Below are 20,448 nucleotides of genomic sequence, written 5' to 3' on the forward strand. Positions count from 1 at the left end.
GTGCACTGTGACAGGCTGTCCCATGGTAAAGCAGGCGCAGCAGGGTGCACTGTGACAGGCTGGCCCATGGTAAAGCAGGCGCGGCAGGGTGCACTGTGACAGGCTGTCCCATGGTAAAGCAGGCGCAGCAGGGTGCACTGTGACAGGCTGGCCCATGGTAAAGCAGAGGCGGCAGGGTGCACTGTGACAGGCTGGCCCATGGTAAAGCAGAGGCGGCAGGGTGCACTGTGACAGGAGTATGCAGGTTGGGTTGGGTCAGGAAGCAGAGAACAGGGAATGCTGCTGCTCATCCATCTCTACTTTTTTGCCTTTTCAGTCGAGGTCTCTAATCCATGGGATGGTGCCTCCCCAGGTTCAGGGCAGGTTCCCCTTCCTCTCAGTTAAGCCTCTGGGAGACACCTGGGTGGTTTCCACATCAGCCCAGTTAATTAGGGAAGATTAGCACATGTTCCTTAGCTTATACAAAACTAGAGGTTCTCCACTGGCTTCCTGTGGTGAGCAGTGCTTTGCCATTTAAAAGGCAGAGACGCTCTGGCCAGATAAAAGCACAGAAGCCAACTGTATGCAGCCCACCCAGTTACTAAAATGCAGGAGGCTCGAGCAGCTGGACGGGAGGAAGGGAAGCAGCAGGCCAGGCACGAGGACAGGAGTCACTTCACGTCATTGTGTCACTGAGGCACTGTGCATTTTAAAGAAGATGGACAGCTATCTTTGGAAGAAGATCTTCCCTGGGTCTTCTTGACATTGTCAGTTGACCATGAAGCCTGTCCAGAAGTGGGAATGTGGGAGAAGGTGGCCAAATGAATGAACGTGGGAGGAAGGAGAGACCATGATGTAGTTTGTCATTCACACGAGCAAATACAGAAGATGGCAGTTGGTTTTCATCTGGCCTTGAGACTGGGGTGGGAAGTGAATCCTTAAGACATTATCGATCCAACCAGGTTTGGTGACTCATGCCTGTAATCCCAGCACTTGGGACCTGAGACAGGAGGATTGCTGTGTGTCTGAGGAGAGCCTGGGTTACACAGTGAATCCCAGGCCAGTTGGGGCAACAGTAGGGTGAGACCTTGTCTCCACAGAAACAATAGACAAATGAATAATAACTGTCAATTCTCATTGCCCACATCCCCATCTTTCCTGCCTCCTCTTCCTTCTTTTGAGCCAGTCTTTTGTAAACCAAGCTGGCCATGAACTCCCCATGTGGCCGACGATCTTGAACTCAGGAGCTCCCCAAGTCCATCCGCTTTCCTCTCCCTTCTGTGTCCCTCTCCAAAAAGGGGGCAGAGGACTGAAACTTCCTCTCCACCCCAGGGCAGGTCACTACATTGACGGCACTGAACCTGAGACATTGCCCTCTGGAATTCCCTCCTTACCTGATTGTGCAGAAAGGCTTGGTATCCATCCTCACCTTCCTCCGCATCTGCTCAGTGGAGAATGCCTTCCCTGGAGATGAGTCGCTTCCAGGTTTGTAGAGAATTTTCTATTACTAGACAAGAACTGGGAGCATGGCTTCTCCGGCCTCTGTGGGGCTCACACGGCAAAGGCTAGCCCCATACACTGCCCCCAAACACCATGCCTTGCCCTGGCTCAAGTCCACTTTGAGCCGTACACACCTGTCTGGGTAGATATGGTAAAAGTTCATGGGATAAGGCAAGTGGAGCAGTCTTTGCCACCAAGCTACTAGCAAGCAGCTGCTCTGAGAGGGCCTTGTGCTCCTCCAGACAACTTTTTAAACAGCTCCACAGAACACATCCTGTCCCTGCCTAGGTACCAAGAACTAGCTTAACAAACATGTTGTCCCCCTGTGGTCAGATACTTATACTGCCCCGTTTTTTCAACATATTGAGCAGCCAGAGAGGAGGAAGGGGACAGGAATAGTGTACCAGTATTTGCCTTGATCGTCCACCATGAGTGTCCCAGGTTGCTGTGTTTTAAAGCAATCTCATTCATTAAGGGCCTTAGCTTGTGTCAGGCCCTAGCTCTGAGTCAGGGATTCAAGAGCCTGTGGGTGGTTTTAGAGGTGCCTCAGAAACATTAGAGGGAGTGGCGCTGGGCAGCAGGGAAGGTGAGCAGGGAGCAGTACTTTAGCAAGCCCTTGGGACCCTAGTGTGTAGTCTAGGCCTCAAGGGTTCCTGTGCCTGCATGGGGACCTAGCTGAGGGCTCCTCTTTGGGTGGCATCTAACTCCAATGCCTTCAACTGCCTGTGCAAAGGCACAGGATTTAGGGGAAAGCCGCACATAGCAAGCCTCTGAAAGGTTGTGATGGCACCCTCAGTCCCTGAAGAACAGCTTGACGAGGACAGGATAAGAGAGGAAAGGCAGGATAGACAGCACTGCATGCCTGGCAGAAGCAGGTGCAAGCGTGGAATTATGTAATCCCGAGAGGCAGGGGTGAGAGTCTGGAAGCATCAGCTACTGCACTCAGGGGTCTGGAGCAGGTCTGGGGCAGCTCCTGGGCCAAGTGGTGCAGAATACTAGAGGACATGTATGTCAGACCCCAGTGAAAGAGCATTCTGTTCATTCAGAAGTGAGGATGCCAAGAAAGAGAAGGAAAAGCTCTACTCCAGGGTGGAGGAGACTAAAAGCATTGGAAGCTAAATACACCACACTTTCAGGAAGACACTGGATCTGGCACCAGGAAATAATACAAGAGTGTCACAGGGACAGCTGTGGGGGTCCAGGTCCACATGCTATGACAGATGACAGAAGTCAATGTGACACCCTGGCTCTGGGGTAGAGTTTGGGGCTGGAAGTCACTCCTGTTCTGATATGTTTTATGTAAGTACAAGGAGGGGATCAATGGTAGTCAAGAGTGGTCAAGGTGTTTAGCACCTAAGACCAGAAGACACTAGACAGTGGAGGGGTCACTCTGCTTGACCCAGCACCTTGGCTCCTGTCCAGTCCTGCACCTCCTGGCTCATGCTGCCAAGCCTTTGTCAGCCTGAGAGCAAATCTGCAGCCTGTGTCTCCACTGGGTGGGTGCCACCCTACCTCAGCAGTCCTTGGACTTGGTTTTTTGGTTTTTTGTTTTGTTTTGTTTTGGTTTTTTTCTCAATAGCTCACCCAGAACTAAACGTCAGCAGAGCATTAGGCTAGCTTCTCATTGAAATAAAGACTTGAGATATCCTGAGGGAGGGGAGCAGACATGCCAGACGGGTGGCAAGGATGTCTCATGCACAGGGGCTAAAAGATAGAGTAGGTAGAGAAGGCGGGAGGAGCTCAGGGCTTTTGACATGTGTCCATCCCCCACCCAGTAGCTGCTGTAGGTCTGTGGCAGCCTGTGGACACCCTCTCACCTTCCAGACATCCGAGCAAAGAAACAAAGGCTCTGGGCCTGACAGCTAGCTGATGCTGAGAGAGTGACACTGACTTACCAGCCACTGCTGTAGGCATAGTCTCATGTTGGGTGACAAAATGCCCACTAGTAGTAATTTAAGGAAGGAAGGCTTATGTTGTTGGCTCAGGATTTGAGGAGAGACAGTCCATCTGGGGAAGTCATGGCAGCAGGCACTTGAAATAGCTGGTTACAATGTGCCAGTGTCTGGGAGGCAGAAAGAGATAACTTTGGAGCTCTTCTGTCTGGGTCCCCAGCTCTTAACGTAGGGCCACCTACACTGAGGATGGGCCTTCCCATCTCAGTCAAGCCTCTCTGAAAACATTCTTACAGGCCCCAGGGGTCTCCCGGGTGATTCTAAATCCAGTGAAGATTGACCCCACAAATACTGAAATGTCTTTTTATTCCTCCAGGAGTCCCAACAGCTAAGAGCGACCTTCTGCTCCCTCTGCCCCATAAAGACTTGTCCAGTGAGAACGGGCTTAATGTCCTGGACCAGGAGGCAGCAGTGGTGAAGGAGAAAGGTGACTTCTTCCCACCTATGGACAGGCTGGACCTGAGTGAGCTCCGCAAATCCAGTTCCTCCTCTGAGATCTGGCCCAGTAAGGAGGAGATCAGGCGCTTCTGGAAGCTGAGGCAGGAGATTGTGGAAAATGAGCAGGTGGAGGTCCAAGAGAACAAGCTCTTGGCTGTTGAGCTGCCACCAAATCTCAAGGCAGCAATAAATGCCAAGGAAAGAAAGTGCAGGAAGCCATGGCCCACACTCAGGTGAGGCCGTGCTAAGGCAGACTACCTGACCCACAGAGCTGTAAATTTAGTCCATGGTCCTCTGAAGCACAGTGTCTACTTCCTAATGTGCTTGCCTGTGCTAAAACCATTGTTTGGGGTGCATTGGTCCAGCCCTGAGTATAGGAGCAGAGCAGACCAGTATCCCTGAACACACGTGGCAGAGTAGGGCATGTAGCTGAAATCCAGCTCATGGGTGGCGCACAGTGCCTGTGCATGCAGCTGATGTGTGTGGTAACTGTATGGTGCTGCATGCAGAGAGAACAAGAATGTGTTCAGTCCGGCTCGCACACCCTCCATCATATCTCCGGGAACAATGGGCTCCTTGGGGTGACAGACTCTTAGAACTGACAGTAGCCAGTGGTTTAAAACTCTCTGGACATTTGGGAAGATATCCACAGAAGCTGTGGGAGTCAGATGGCAGGCAGAGACCTGCTTGGAGAGAACAGCTAGCTCTTTAACTATGCTGTGGTTTTGAATGGTGTAAATGTTATTGTGAGTGTGTATATCCATACGTGAGGGTATCTTTGCCTGTATGTGCACACGTGGAGGCTAGAGGATGACTTCAAATGTCTTACTCTGCATCTTGATCTTCCAGTCAGGCTCTCTCACTGAACATTTCTATTTCTGTTAGTCTGTCCGGCCATCTGTCTTTGCCTCCCCGGCCCCCGCCCCACATTGCCGGGGTGGCAGGTGCATGCCACCGCACTTGCTTTCTACACAAGTGCCTGGAGAGCAGACTCGGGTCCTCACACTTGTGCAGCGGTCACTTCAGCTACTGAGCCAGCTCTGCAGTTCCTGGGCTTGGGCGTTCATCTAAATCTCAAAGCATACATCCACATTACAGCCAAAATGATTTGGCGCCCTGCACCATGGCCTGTGGTCCTGGTGGCCTGGGGCTACTGAAATGTTCTCACTCTGAGTCACGGGCAATGAGAGCAAACACTCGGCTCGGCTGTGTGGAACCCTCTCTCCTCCCCCTTATGCTCAGTGTAATGAATAGTACTGCCAGTTTATTCCGGCAATCGTGGGCCACTCTCTAAACGTACTTAAGTTTGTCTCTCTGTCGGACATAGATACCAGAGACTGATGTGGCTTGAGAGGTTGGAACACTGAGTGTGTGACCACACTCCCTCTGGTCCCCTCCCCCCGCTGACACTGTGCCACCTCCTGGGAATGGTTTAAGGCTGCCCTTTCCTATGGACTTCAGCTCAGTAACTGATGGACACCTAGAGGACAGAGTCCTCTAGGACACAGATCAGTACTGAAGCTTCCTGTGGATTGCTGTAGTTGGGAACAGTGACTATTTCAGTGTGACCGGACCACCAGGCCTGCTTTAAGCTTTCCTGCTATGTATTACAGCAGGAGCTGGGGTCTTGGTTTTGCTTTTTGTCTCTTGAGACAAGGCCTTACAATGTAACCCTTTAACTCTGTGATCTTCTTTTAAATCTGTATGTATTCACCATTGTCTTTCCGGCGAGCCTGACTGCCATCACACAGCTACATTTTCAGCTATAAACACTTTGTGATTTTAGAAAGAGGTCTACCTCCTTCAGAGGCATCTTGCCCAACCTCTCTTCAACATACCAAAACACAGTTCATACGAAGAGGATGGATGACACTCACAAGATGGCGTTTCAGGAGCTCCAGGAGAAGGAGAGAATGCTAGAGCAGCAGAGAAGGTGCGCCTGAGCTGGGAGACCTCCCAGTGGTCAAGCATGTCGGTATGGTTTTGTCACCAGCCTCACCAGGGATCTGATGGCTTCAGTTCTCCTGGCCAGACTGGGTCAGCTTCCTCATTTGGAAGCCCTGGGTTGCACATTTCACATGGTTTACAGTTCTCAGAGATGCCCAGGCCCTTGCTCAGCCATTCAGAGACTCCTAGTTGGACTTGCACAGCATGGTAGTCAGTGGGTATCCTTTGAGAAGTTTATTGTCCCCTGCCTTCCCCCCCCCCCCAGGCCTGCCTACATTTTCCAAGTGCCTTGAGCTTTTTGTCTGCCCACAGGCCAAGTACCTTTCTCCTCCCCTGCCCATCACCAGGGCCTGTCGTCATATCTAAGGACTATTGTTAGAAGTTACTGGCAACCTGTGAGCTTCTCATGTTGGTGGCACACTGACACACTCCCTGCCCTTGAGTTCCGATGGCCAGCTTGTCACGCCCGCCATTCTCAACAACTATTCTCCTCTGCCCTATAGCTCTGCTGACAACCCAGCTGAGTCCTGTTATGGACACCCTCCAGCCAGCCAGAGTGGACCACATCCACAGTACCACAGGGCCCCGAGCCTCATGGTTGGGTTTGGCCAGTGGGGGATCCCGGTGAATATGCAAGCGCTGGTTAAAGCAAGGACAGACTCTCTATGTCCTTAGCTTCTGTGACCTTCCTAGTCATATCCCACATGCTGCCTTTGACTTCGTCTTCTCTCCCGTTTAGTTTTAGTTTTTCTGACTGTCCCTTCCCTGTCCTGTCAGGATCTGGGATCCTGGCCACATCAGGCACATGTCCCTGAAACCTCCCACTCCTCCCCTCTGAAACCTGCCTATAAATAAACCTCCTGAGGCCACAGTCAGGAAGTCTGCCTCTGTTTGTCTGGGCCCTAACTGGGGACACATTGCTCACAAGCAACATTCATGGCATCACCCTGGAGTCGGTTGTCCTCTTCCACAATGGGTTGTCCACTTTGGTTGAGAACATCCTTGTATACAAAGAACCTGTGACTTCTCTCCATTGTCCTACTCCTGTGTTGCGCTCCCTTGCTGAGCAGCTATGGGGGGCGGGCGCCCTCACTTTCTGAATTAAGAGCTTCCTCACAGGTGAGCAAATCCCTTCTGTTTCTTATGATGGAGAGGTGGCTGATGAAATGGAGTCCCTCATCCAGGAGCTAAGTGGAAGATTTGGAGCATGTCTGAGCACTGGGGGCTGGGGACTTGGACCATCTAGGCTGGTGGCAGGACACCTGGCAGGAGGTATAGAGGAGGACCCAGCTCTATACGCCATGTTGGAACCCAGAGGGCCCTGGAAATTCTAAGGCAATGGAGTTCAGGGTGGAAAGAGAGATGGGGAGGTCCAAACCAAGGCAGGAAATGCACGAGCTAGTGCACAGTTGTCTCTCTCTGAAGAGGACAAGAAGAGGCTGATCTGGAACAGGATTTAGGGTAACAGCCACTGGAGCAGAGGTGGCTTTAATGTAGCAAGGCTTCATTCCATCCCTACCACTCTGGACACTGCGAACATTCTGTATCCCTAGAAGCTCCCTTGGCCCCCAGGGATCGAGTGAGATGGAAGATGTGCTTTATCAAGTATCTGAGAAGCTGCTATGACCCACAGCAGGGTCTGCAGCCTGTGACACAGTACCCAGGCCCTAGCTCATTCCTCCCTGGGCAGAGGGACGTGGAGAGCCCAGCTGCCACAGCAAGGTATCAGCCTGCAGCATGGAGTGCAACTGCATCCAGGGGTTTTCAGTTGGGATCTGCCTACCCCAGTCTCTGCTCGAAGTGTTGTGGAAGAAGCCCAGCTGAAGGAGAGGGGAGAGGAGGAAAAGGCTACAGGTCTCTCGCTCTGGAGAGATAGATAGAAGAAGGGTTAGTGAAGCCGAAATGACAGCACATTTTGCCAGCTCTGCTTGAAGTAACTTGCAGCTTGTGACTTTAATGTGACCGTGCTTCTTCTCCAGAGACAAGAGAGCTCTGCAGGACTGGAGAGAGCAGACCCAGCTGATGAGGCACAGGAGGGAGTTCAGTAAATTCCAACCTCTACATAGGAATACGGTACGTGGCAGGCGAGCTGGCTCTGGTCCCATGCGTGAGCAGGGTGAGCTCACACACAATGTCCAGACTATTCCTCTAAGTCAGTTGGTGCTGCACACAGCCCCACCCTGTGAGCACTGCAGCTGCCCTGGTTTTTGAAGCTGCCCTCTGCCCACTGACTACTGGCTCCATCTGAAGGACTCAAAGCAGTAGGCTGAGATGTGTCTGTGGGCGTCATTCTCTCAAGTGTGTGCCCACATGACAGCCACTTTGGGATGTAAAGAACAGTGGCCTTGCAACTTACCCTCGACCCCAGGGTCCTCATGAGGCTGTGTCTCACAGGGTGTCTGTACAGCACTCCTTGCAGATCCTAGTCCTGTAGGGCACAGCGGGCAATCAGCACCAGGGAGCTGGCTGCTGTTTCAGGATGTACCTGGTATCCTCTGCAGTCGTGTCTAGACAGGCAGTGTGCTGCTCAGCTTGTTTACAAATGTCTCCTCAAACTTTTTCTAAAAGATATTCTCTGTGCCTGGCCAGGCGGTGGTGTTGCACACCTGAACCCTTGCATTTGGGAGCAGAGACAGGAAGATCTTTGTCAGTTCGAGGCCACCTGGTCTACAGGGCGAGTTTCAGGACAACTAGGGCTACACAGAGAAACCCTGTGTCAAAAAACAAAAATGGTTTCCCATGTCAAGCAAGCCATTGGTTAAGTTAGTAACTGAGGAAGGTCCCAAGGCCATGGTGTGTTCTAACCACTCTGTGAGGTCAGTGGGCACAGTTCAAATCCTAAACACACACACACACACACACACACACACACACACACACACACACACACACCTACACCTAGTTTTAGAATCTACAGTAAAGTTCCAGTGTCTGCTCAGAGTCCTGTGCATCCCTCCTCTCTCTTCCTTTGATGTCGCTCTCTCCCCAGATCACAGAGCAGCGCTCAGAATAGTCATGCCTGGCGCTGCGATATGAAGACCCAGGCACCCTGGTCTGGCCGGGTCCCCTTGTCAACCAGCATTCTTGCTGCCTGGTATGCTCTGGCTTGACCTGTGTCTCACGGTGTCCTGGGGTTTAGTGAGAGGGAGACTTGTATTAGGAATATGGATACCACAAAGCAACGAAGTATCTTTCTCTGAGCAGCTGGCCACCCGTTCACATGTACCCAGCTGTTGTAGTTTGAATGAAAATGGCCTCCACAGGCTCATGTGTTTTAATGCATGGTCCACACTTGGTAGAACCCTTTGGGAAAGACTAGGCCTTGTTGAAGTGTCATCAGAGCTGGGCTTTGAAGTTTCAAAAGCTATGCCAGTCCCAGTTAACTAGCTCTCTCTCTCTCTCTCTCTCTCTCTCTCTCTCTCTCTCTCTCCTAGCTCGCTCTCTCTCTCTCTCTCTCTCTCTCTCTCTCTCTCTCCCTCCCTCCCTTCCTCCCTCCCTCCCTCATCCCCTCCCCCCACCCCACCCCCACTCTGCTTCATGGTTGTCTTAGTGTGTAAGCTCCCAGTTACTGTTCCAATGCCATGCCTGCCGCCTGCTGCCAGGCTCCCCGCCATGGTGGCCCCAGGCTAACTCACTGAAACCATCAGGAAGCAAATTTAGTATTCGGTAGTAAACTTTTCCTTTTATAAGTCACCTTGGTCATAGTATCTCTTCACAGCAAAAGAAAAGTAAGACACGAGCCTTGATCCCTTTCAGGATAGCATGTTTATCCCTTGCAGTCACGCTGGCCTCCCCTCCATGAATGATCTAGGCCTCCAGACTCGTTCTTATCTCTACCAGGACCGTCATCACCAAATCTGTAGCAGGGCCTTGCTGACCATCTGCCACGCCCCTTTGTCACTGACTTCTAGTGCAACTTTCCTGAAGCAGAGACCTTTGCTGATGTCTAAGCAGAACTCATTGTTGTCACTGATGTCTGGTGTGGCTCATCAGCAGTGGGGGCTGGGCAGCTGATGGCTGGGTAGGGCAGGCTGCCATTGTTCATCCAACTCAAACAATGGGTCGTTATCTTAAGAAACAAGAAAAAGAAAGGAAGAAAGAGGGACGTCATAGGAGAGTGACAGAAGGTACAGGGTAGGGATTTCAAATTCTGATGCAGGTAGGGTCCCTGGGTGATGTGGGTCCACTGCTCATGGCTGGTAGAGACACAGCGCTGCCATCTCCTGGGATAGAAGTTCAAAAGATTTGGGCTCCTCCAGCTTAAACAGGACCTCATGTCACGGACACTCCTTACCCAGGAAGCCTTTCTCAAGAGTAGTTCTTTAAAGCCATCCTGGACCCTGAAACAGGATCTTCCTAAATGATATAGTGAGGACCACAGAGGCTTTCAGGGAAAACATGCTGAAAGCTAGCCTTGGTTCCTCTGTTCATTCTGAAGGATGCTCTGTTCTGGTCCACCGTGGTACTGCCTTCTGCACTGTGTGTGATGTCAGAGAGGAGTGTGTTTTCCTTGTTCACTTTCCTGTCCATCATTCTTTCTATAGTTCCCAGCTTCTTTTCATGCGTATAAAAAATTAAAAATAATTTTATCAGTCAGACAGTGGTGGTTCACTGATTTAATCCCAGCCCTGGGGAGGCCAGCCTGGTCTCCAGAGTGAGTTTCAGGATAGCCAGGGCTACACAGGGAAACTCTGTCTCAAAAAAAAAAAAAAGAAAGAAAGAAAGAAAGAAAAGGAAGGAAAGAAAGAAAGAAAGAAGAAAGGAGGGAGGGACTGACCAAAGAGGGCTGGAAAGATTACTTAGTGGTTACAAACACTTGCTGCTGTTGCAACCTGGGTTCAGTTCCAGGTACCCATCTGGTAGCTCATAACCATCTCCACTTCCAAGGGAACCAGCGACCTCTTCTAGTCCCCTTGGGCACTAGGCACACACATGGTGCACATACAGGCATGCTGGCAAAGAACTCAGTATACATAAAGTAAAAAAAAAAAAAAAAAAAAAAAAAAAAAACCTTTTAAAAAGAAACCAAAGATTAAGAGAGAAATGGGAAGAGGATGTGACAGGCAAGTTCCCAAGAGAAAACCCAAATGGCCAGAGGTATGAGCTCATCGTGTATGAGCTACTTCACTGGTCCAGCTAAGAACCCTGCACTGTAAGCACTCTGTGAGTACAGCCCCAGCAGCCTCCTGGAAGATCATCTCAGTAACAGGACAAGCAGACGGAGGATATCTCTCAGGTGGTGAGGGCTTTGCTAGCACTCACAAAGCCCTGGGTGAGAGGCCCAGCGCGACAGAAACTGGGCATGGTCTTGTAATGTAATCCCAGCACTCGGGAGGCAAAGACAGGAGAATCAGCTGACAATGGAGTTTGAGGCCACATGAGGCCTCATCTCAAAAAACAAACAAGATAGTGTCTTTGGAGACTCTGTCGAGTTCATTCTTCAGAGATGACAGCAGTCTAATAGGAAGCAATGAGCAAAGAGGTTTGGTGGTGTATTTTGTCATCTGCAGAAACACACACACAGTTGGGACTCACAGTAGAAGGTGCATCCCTGTGCCAGCCTTGGAAGAGTTCTCAACCTGTATGGGCTCCTGCAGTTGGGCAAGAAGTCACTAGAGGGCGCTAGGGTGCCGAGCATGGCTAGAGGCTGCTGGGTGGAGCTGATGCTCCAGCCTTGAGCATTGTGCACCAAGCTGAGTAATCACCACGTATGAGTGGGGAAACTGGGGAAATCCAAACTGAGCCCACTTGCCTTTCCCTTGCTTCTTGTTACCCATGAGTGTGTAGGTCGTATCCTGTGCAGGTGCAGCCTGGTAAAAAGACTTCTGAGGTTGGACACTGGTGAGACTCATCCAGGTCTACCACCCTATTCAGAAACGCTGACATTTCTCTTCTCCATGTTGTTGTGAAGCCTTGCCTGTGACCTTTGAGCCTGTTTTTCCTAGGCCTCCTTAGCAATTGAGGGTTTGACACTCTCTTGTAAAGCCGATGAGAAGCTTCCCCAGCCACCAACGCTCCCTGGACCTAAAACGTTGCTCAATTTTCATGCACTTAGATTTTTGTTGTTGTTCTTAGAGAATAAGGTATTTGGATGACTTTTTCTTGTCTATATTTTTCTGTAATAGTAAACTCGTGTAGATGAAGCCCCATACAAACATGCCTTTATTTTTTTAAAACAAGTAAAGTCTCTGACTTTAATGAGAAAAAAAAATCACCTGGACTTAACATCATACATTTCTTTCTGTTGGAATTTCTTTGAAAGACTTTTGGTCTCCCGAGGTGAGGCAGCTGTCACAGTCAGCAGGCATGCAAAATTCCGATGTGTCCCGGCCCTGTGCATTTCCGGGGTGGGGGTGGCTGTAAAAGAAGGGTGTGGTAGCTCTTGTCCCCTCACTGTGTCTTCCTGGGTCCCAGGCCCTTCCGAGTGTCAGGCATGCTGGGTTTGAACTGCACGTGCTGGCAGTTAAGATTCCAGCCCTGGAAATCTTCTGCTCGGAAGGGAAGATGCAGATCTGATAGGGAGGCAGGGTCTGGCTGAGTTCAAAGTCCACCCTTGCAGGGAGATAGTGCACAGCAGGAGCCGTGGCAGGAAACTCATCCCTTCCTCCTCTTCAACTCACTCTCACTCTACTAAGCCAGCCTTGGAGTCTCTCAACCTGCCTCCCCATTTGCGTACCGGGCGCCTTGCAAATGCATGCACACACACCTAAAGTCCTGAATCTGGGGCTGGGTTAGTTCCCCACAGCACCCCCTGGAGGCAGCTCAGTGAGCAGCTCTGGTCACGTGGTCCTTGCTGCCCTTACTAGCAGGTCCTATTGGGGCACATGGGCTTGCTTGGAGCTGCAGAAACAGCTTTAGGTGCCATCTAATGGCTGTGCAGGAAGCTGGCCATTACAGCAGGAGACCTGGGAGGAAGATAGAAAGATAGAAATGTGTCTAGTCTCAACTTCTGTTTCTTTAATCACGGAGATGTGTTAAGTTATTTCTCTGCCGATGAAATGAGCCAATTCAAGCCAGATTAGTTTATATTAAAGGGAGGTTTATTAGGAAACTGCTCTCAGTTGAGTTCATTGGCCCCAAGGACTGAGGCCAGGGAAATCACCATGGGGAAAGAGGGGGAGGGAAGGGAAGAGAAAGAGAGAAAGGACACATGCACAGAGATATAGAGAGATGAGGAGAAAGAGGGGAAGTGGGGAGGGGCTCGAGCCCTGTCCCTAGGCTGGAAAGTTCAGAGTTGAGGGCTGGATATGCCAGGTAGGGACTGAGGCTTGCTGGGAGAACCTGGAGGCCAGGTCTGCTTTGATATGTAAAATATGCACCTTAGTCTCTTGTCTCAGGGTCCTAAACCAAACAAGATGAAGTCCCCTCGCCTCCCAATATTAAAAGGGAACAGGACAGCTCAGTTCTTGAAGGAGTCAGGATTAGGGCTGAGCCTTGCTTGGCTCTTGAGGCTGAGCAGAGCAAGGAAGATACAGGCACTGGATGGGCACGAGAAGCTGAGAGCAGACGGGAGATCTCTTGGGTCATAATCAGAGGAGAATTTGGAGACTAGCCTGGATTTGGTGTGTCTGTGACTTGAGGACAGGCCCTGGAGGAAGGCCACAGCAGTCAGGAGACAGTTGACCCAGGCCCTGGAGGAAGGCCTACAGCAGAAGGCAGGGCTGCTGAAGGGAGACCAGTTCAGTGTCTACATGGACCACAGTGGGTAAGGAAAGCCAAATAAGGTGTGGGCAGCCATAAATCCTGAGTGGCATCAGGCTGGCTAGAAATAAGTGTGCCTAGGGGGCTGCGAGGGGTGGACTCTTTCCATGATTCCAAGTAACCCATTAATATTACAAAGAGCATAGAAGTCCCTGCTCTGGGCTGGGCCCATCTCCCCATGCTCTGCTCTCACAATTCATTGAAATCAGAGACAAGGGCTGCTGTGGCAACATGGCAAAATGGCTGAGGAATGTCCTGGAAACACTGAGGGCACTCCAGGCTGTTGAAAGATCTAGCACTACCTGGCCTTAAGGGCCAAGGATTTTGGGGGGTGGCTGTACCAAAAGGCATATCTGGACATTCCCTCGGAATGCAGCTGCTCTTCTATCAGAGGGAACAACTGAGACACCTGTCCCACCCGCAATGTCTAGACCCATGGCCTGCAACGCTACCCTGCAGGCTGGCCAAGTTTAAGGCCTATACTTGATATACTCAGTTTGCATCAGCACTTACATATTAGCTTGAAACTTTGTGATTTTAAAACTAATTCCCACCTGTATGAATGACTTTGGTCTTGTTAACTGTAGTGTGTTTTCTGTCATGTAATAGACTCTCAGGGTATCCTGGGTCAACTGTGGCAACCTTGAACATACCCAGCATCCCTCGATGGGCACTGCCTGTACTCCAGCCTGTGTTGTTGGGGCCTTTGAGAGATGCGGGGGCATCTGTAGAGAATGTCCCCTCTATGTTGTCCCTGGGTGGCCTAGCAGGGGGAAGGGAAGGTTTGTGAGCCTGGCAAGTGGGCCTGTGGGAAGAGCAGCCTTCCTGCCCGCCCGTTGATAGAAACACCTTGTTGCGGTTTCTTTTAGATGGCATCGAAGATTCCCTTTGCCACAGATCTGACAGACTATGAGAAAATGCCAGCGAGTCCATTTGGGAAAGTAAAGCCCAGAAGAGAGGGGATAGCACAAAAGCGTATAGAAATAAGGTTGGTGACAGTTGTGTATTCTGCTCCCCAGCTCAGTGCCTCTGAGTGTCCAGCCTTATGTGAACACTCAGCACAGAGAGCAATCTGGAAAGACATGGTCCCTGCCCTTGGAATTCTATCACCCTGCCAGATGATCAGGAAGACTTAGACGACTCCCCTATAGGGATACTCCTATAGGTACACCCCCCGCCCCCCGCAGTCCTGCCCCAGTTATTCCAGTGCCTGACCACTTGTCTCACCCCCAGCTCTGACCTTTCTGCTCTCAAGACTACACCTAACCTTCCCATAGTGGTATGCTGGGTGTGCCTTCTGCCAAAAGAAAGACAGGAAAACACAAGAGAAGGCCAGTTCATGGTACCTTAGGATTTGATGCCCTAGTATCAGAGTCTCTGTGGGGGATATAACAGGACTGGTGGCATGGCAGTTGACCAGCTGGCAGACGCGCCTAGAGCTCGGGTTTGCTTTGGGGAAGCTAGGTGCCAATGAAAGACCAACAGGGAAGGGGAGAGATCTGAGCCAAGCCACTGGGACCCTGGAGAAGCACTGCAGTGTCCAGCGCAGGTGGCAGAGAATGAACCGCGCAGGAAGGGGATGGGAAGGGGTCCCCTGCATTTAGCCAGAGCGGTTCCTGACCTCTTTCTGCCACTCTAAATCATGGCATTTACAGTCAAGAAATAGTAACCTTAGAGTGACAGTTAACAGAGATAGAGATGTGTTTAGAATCTCAGGTCAGTGAGATGTTCTGCTCTGTCTAAAGGTTTGGTAAATCCAGTAAATCTGTTCACCTATGAAAAGAAACGCTGTCCTCCACTTGCATAGAACAGGCTTCTAGGTAGGCAAAGCCACACATGGACTTGAGGGTACTTAAAGATTTATGTTTATGTGTATGGGTGTCTTGCCTGCACGTGTGTCTGTGTACCATGTATGTATAGTGCCTGAGGAGAGCAGAAGAGGGCGTCATATCTTTTGTCACTGAATCTAGGTGGTTGTTAACCACCACCAGGCTGCTGGGAACTGAACCTCAGTCCTACGTAAGATCCACCGTGTTCTTAACCTCTGAGCTTGCTCTCCAGCCCCAACTTGAGGGTGTTTAAAGCAGAGTGGCCCTGTGGGTAAAAATATGTTTCCTCAAGCCCAGCATCTCTAGTGGGAGACAAGGAGCCATAGCTACCTGGTGCCTCAGGATGCCTAGTGGGCTACAGGGAAAAGGCACTTTCTCTGGTTGTAATGGGCACTTCTAGCCTAAGGCCAGCATCGCGAACAGCAAGTGTCTGTGTTCCAGCACCTCACCATTGGCAGAGCTGGAGGACAAGATAAGGCGGCACACACAGCAGATCCGTGCTCGCAGTTTCCTGGGTACCAACCCAACGCAAGACATTAAGACGGCCAACCAGGACCTGGAAACCGTGAGTGTCTGCTGCCTGCGTGGGAATGTGTCACTAATGGAGGGAACTCTCTACACCACTGCTGAGCAGATATCCTCTAACCATGTGGGTTGCCTGCCCTGTCTGTAGTGGGTGCAGCGGCAGCTCCAGAAAACAGCCTGGCCACACTTTGAGCCCTCAGCCACACCAGACACAATGGCATGAACGTGATAGCTGAGGGCCTTTGAGGTCAGGGACGGGCATCAGGTCTGGAACTGGTCTACCCCACGAGTGTGTGAAGTCATTGTTTAAGGCCTCACACCCCGTCGGTGAGCTGAAGCCCTGTGAAAGGGAGCTGTTTGGAAAGGGCTCGATGCTGTTGTCTAGAAAGAGAAGACTGTGTCAAATCGACAGTCTGTATGACCGTGGTCCTAAGCTCCTAAACACGGCAAACTGTGTCCCTAAGCCCTTCCCAGACTCTTGGAGTTTAACTACATTCCTACATAGTGACTGACATTATCAGCTTGTGAGCGAAGCACAGAGCAGAGGCCCTTCCTGTGCTGACAGGAAGCTGGTGGAAGGAGGCAGAGGTTTTGTGATAGTGGTACCTGGGTGCCCACAGCTCCACCATTGCTTAGTTCCAGGTCAGTCTGGCATTAGCTCAAGACCAGCCTTTCTTGACAGCCTATCTGTGGCTCTATGTCTGTTTTATCTAGATAGACAAAAGCAAATCCTGGCCTCAACCCCACCATGAGGTTGAGCCTTCCAGGTCAGCACATCACATTTTCAGCCAGATTAATCACTGATCCTCCACAGCCAGAAAATAAACAAAACTGGAGCTACCCTTCTGGACAGGTACAGTAGAGGCAGGACAGCTTTGAGGTGAAATCCATGGATCCCCAGTAACATTTGCAGTGAGTCTGCAGCACTGGGCTCTGGCTTCCCCAAGAAGCCACACGCCCTGGTTTTCAGTCACTGTTATCTGACCTTTGGCATAACAACTGAGCCTGTATCCTAGCACACATACTGAGGCCAGCAAAGTTTTATAAGAAGAAAGTCCCTGGAGATAAAGTCTTAAGAGCCTGACTGCGGGGGGGGGGAGGGGGGGTGCGGGGGGGGGGGACACCAACCAGTTGTGAGACTTATTCCCTAGAACTCTGGGACACAAGAATGCAAACCTAGACCAAATTCCAACATGAATTTGGTCCAAAGTCCCACCCCTAGCAGAGAGGCTATCGGCAAACGATAGGTGCGAGAGGGAGGATGCCCTAGGGGTCTGCCCCGGGTGATAGTGTGGTCCTTGGTCAATCTCACGCCTCAGTGAGCCACACATCCAAGACTATTTGGGAAGCACAAATTGGTCTTAATGAATTTTAAGGTGGGAGGGAGCACAAAGTTAGGTGGGTAGGGGGTGTGGATCTGGAAAGACTTGGAAGAGGTGAGAAATATGATTAAAACACGATCTCAAAGGAACTAATACAAAAGTTTAAAAAAAAAATTCAAACCTAGGAACAGTGGGTAAAAGTTGAGAGTCTGTCCCCTGAACCACTGTCTCCACTGTCCCACACAGCAGAACCTGTCCTTCTTGGGGGATCAGGTGTGGTGACAATGGTTATATGATGCCTGCCTGAGCTCTGGGAAGGACCTGTCACCCTAGTTGAGGAGAGTACCTGGGGGTTTGCCCTTAGTGAGCAGGTAGATGTGGGGGAGCTACCCTGGAATCCTGAGGTCTTAGGAACGTAAAAAGGGAGCTACAACTACATGGCTACCCAGCTGCCACTGTCACAAAGCCTCTGCTTTCCACCAGCTGGATGGGTTGCCTCTGTCAAGGCAGGAAGAGCCTTCTTTACTATCCACCCTCTCACCTGACAGACTACACAGGTGTTCCCTAGAACCAACCCAATACAGAGTGGCCAGCGGGTACCCAGCAACACCTGTGAGGTCTGGTGGTGATGGGATCTCATCCTGATGAATGGGGAACCAGCCTGCACTCGGCCCTCAGGAGAGGCCTCGGCAAGCCCACAGGAAAGCCAAAAGGAATAAGCAGATACCAAATTTAAGAAACTCACAGTAGGGCTGGAGCACTGCTCTTCTGGAGGATCCAAATCCAGTTCCCAGCACCCACATGACAGCTTACAACCATGTTTAACTCCAGTCCCAAAGGGCCCAGTGCAATTTTTGACCTCCCTTAGCACCAGGCACTCATGTGGTGCACATACATATATGTAGGAAAAAGCTCATACACATAAAACAGATGAAGCATCTAAAATGTTAGAAGTAGACGACAATAATGATAATAACAGTAATGATAATAGCATTAATTCCCGGGCATCGATAGAAACATAGCAAGTGCCTGGAGGTGAAATTAAATAAATGCCCCAGGAAGCACAATGTAAAGAAAAGGGGATATGGACAACAGAGTTGAAACAAGATTTTAAGACAACTAGAAGATTGGTCCAGGAGGTCCAACATGTGCTAGCATAGTCCAGGAGATGCCGGAGTAAGTGAAGGGAACGTTTAAAAATAAAAAATTAGCTTCCCTAGCATGTGTGAAACCCTGAGGTTGCTCTGCAGCACACAAGACATGCTGGCACATGCTTACCATCCCAGAAATCAAGGGAGGAGGATAAGGAGTCCCAGGTCACACGTGGCTATGTAGTGGGGCCCAAGCTAGAGTGGGCCTGCACGACACCCTGTCTCAAAAGAGAAAAACTCTCAGTTAGAGAAAGGGTAGTCCACATGTTGGAAGCTTGATGTCCTGACCAAGCACTCAATGATCCTACTGCCAGATTGACCATGGAGGATGAGGTCAGCCGAGCACAAATGCTATGGAGGATCCTCGGGCCTGCAAAAACGTTATTTCCTGCCCAGCCTCTCTAGAGGGCTTGGAATAAATTCTACCCATGGAGGTTGTCTGAGAGGGATAAGCAGAGCAAGAAGAGAGAGGGGGAGGGAGGGAAGGAGGGAGGAAAGGAAGGAGGGAGAGAGAGGGGGGAGGGAAAACAAAAACAAAAACAGGAGACCTTGCTTGCCGGGGCATCAGAGGACCAGAGCATCTGGCTATGAGAAAGAAGCAGGTTTGTAGAGAAGCAGAAGCTTAGGAAGGTGTCCAGTTTGGAAACACCAAGTAACAGGCACAAAGGGAACAGCAAAGTCTAAAATGAGGCTCCACAAGGCAGATACTAACCAGCCAACAGCAATGCTGCCTGGTGTGGTGTGGACTGAAGAGCTGAGAGTGGGCACACCCTCAGCTGGGCTGAGGCTTCTGCAGGGTGGGGACGTTCTCTAGGGGCTGGGCCAGGACGGTGGGGCTGGGCTGGAGGACATCAGCAGGAGGGGTGGAGGGATGGGCTAAGGTTTCCACCTAAGGACCAGGCAGCTGGCCACAGCAGAGAGACACTGGGCAGGCAGAGGTGAGAAGAGCTTGGTTACTGATAACACTGCCCACCTGGGACCACCAGGCTTCTTCCTTGGGTTTACATTTTCATGTCTGACAGAAGGGCTGGGGAACACAGAACACAAAGCACAGACCTGACTCTAGGCTGGGCAGTTTCCTTCCTTGGCCCTCTCTGGCTGGCTGGCTCTGCTCCTGGGCAGTTAGAAGCCTTGGCTGGGATTATGTTTAGGGTGATATCCCACCCACAAGCCGCAGTTGTACGGTACCAGGTACCAGGAGTACCAGCCTCAGTGGGCCTCTCTTTTCCCTCATTCATATTGCTGCCTGCACAGAAGTCTTGGGGGGGCATGCCAGGGGGACACTGTGGCAAGTGGCTCATGAGATTGCTAACTCTCTGGAAGGATGGTACAAGAGCTACCACATGTCCAGTTGGTGTGGCCCCTTCACACCACTGAGGAGACTACAGTAAGATGCAGCCTGTGGGTGTCTGGGGAAAAGGTATCCTGAGTGTTCCCTGCACACACCCCATATGCACCGAGGTGGGGATTCATCTGTCCTGACTGGTCTAACTTACATCTCTTCTTCTCCCCAAAGACTAAGAAACTTCAGGAGGAGTTAAGGAGACTGAAACTGGAGATGACCTTGAACAAAGACCATTCTTTTCCCCCTTTCACTGGAAACCTTTCACTTCACCCACCAGCATCACGGCCTCAGAATATATTTTTTAACACAAAATACTAGGAAAGTGGTGTTGTCAGCAGGGATGACAAGTACCTCCCACAGCGGTGTGGGGACTGGCTGGGACAGCGACTAGTGGGTCTTCAGCTGCTCCACAGGCTGCGGCTTTTAATAGACTTGACTCCTTTCTGAGGCTATACAAGGTTTAGCTGCATTAAAAGGAAGAATCCTGTAAGCAAGCCAAACTGTTCTCTTCTGTCGCTGATTCCACCAATCGGGTCGACGGGGGCCTTCAGCCAAGCCACAAGGGTGTCCTAATTTCCACTGATCCGGGGGAGGGAGGCTGCTGCCCTGACTTCTGCAGCTCCATCTTTGTTCAGTGGCGCACGTTATCCTGTTCAGACCACCGTCCTTTGGTTTGGCCCTTTGTTTGCACAGGGACAGTGACACCTAGCCCCAGACATGCCTCTGCCCTATAGGATCCCTGGGCAACTGCCCACCCCT

At 50.9% G+C, this 20,448-nt stretch overlaps 1 protein-coding gene across 9 annotated transcripts in view; it reads left to right on the forward strand.

Moving 5' to 3' along the window:
* Lrrc27 (leucine rich repeat containing 27) overlaps positions 1-20,189 on the forward strand; it is a 31,221-nt gene extending 11,032 nt beyond the window's left edge. For 4 of the 9 annotated variants that reach the window (XM_039087869.2, XM_063271537.1, XM_063271536.1 and 1 more), the window contains 7 exons: positions 1,312-1,464; positions 3,748-4,102; positions 5,656-5,802; positions 7,796-7,889; positions 14,387-14,505; positions 15,788-15,911; positions 19,861-20,189. In XM_039087869.2, the coding sequence (XP_038943797.1) occupies positions 1,312-1,464; positions 3,748-4,102; positions 5,656-5,802; positions 7,796-7,889; positions 14,387-14,505; positions 15,788-15,911; positions 19,861-20,007 (1,139 nt within the window). In that variant the 3' untranslated portion in view covers positions 20,008-20,189. Of the gene's footprint in view, positions 1-1,311; positions 1,465-3,747; positions 4,103-5,655; positions 5,803-6,319; positions 6,692-7,795; positions 7,890-14,386; positions 14,506-15,787; positions 15,912-19,860 lie in introns of those variants that run through there. The other 5 variants (XM_063271541.1, XM_063271548.1, XM_063271545.1 and 2 more) reach the window with 3 other exon arrangements.
* The last annotated feature ends 259 nt before the right edge of the window (positions 20,190-20,448 follow it).

This window comes from Rattus norvegicus, chromosome 1 (assembly GCF_036323735.1).
Source record: "Rattus norvegicus strain BN/NHsdMcwi chromosome 1, GRCr8, whole genome shotgun sequence".
NCBI classification, from domain to species: Eukaryota; Metazoa; Chordata; class Mammalia; order Rodentia; family Muridae; genus Rattus; species Rattus norvegicus.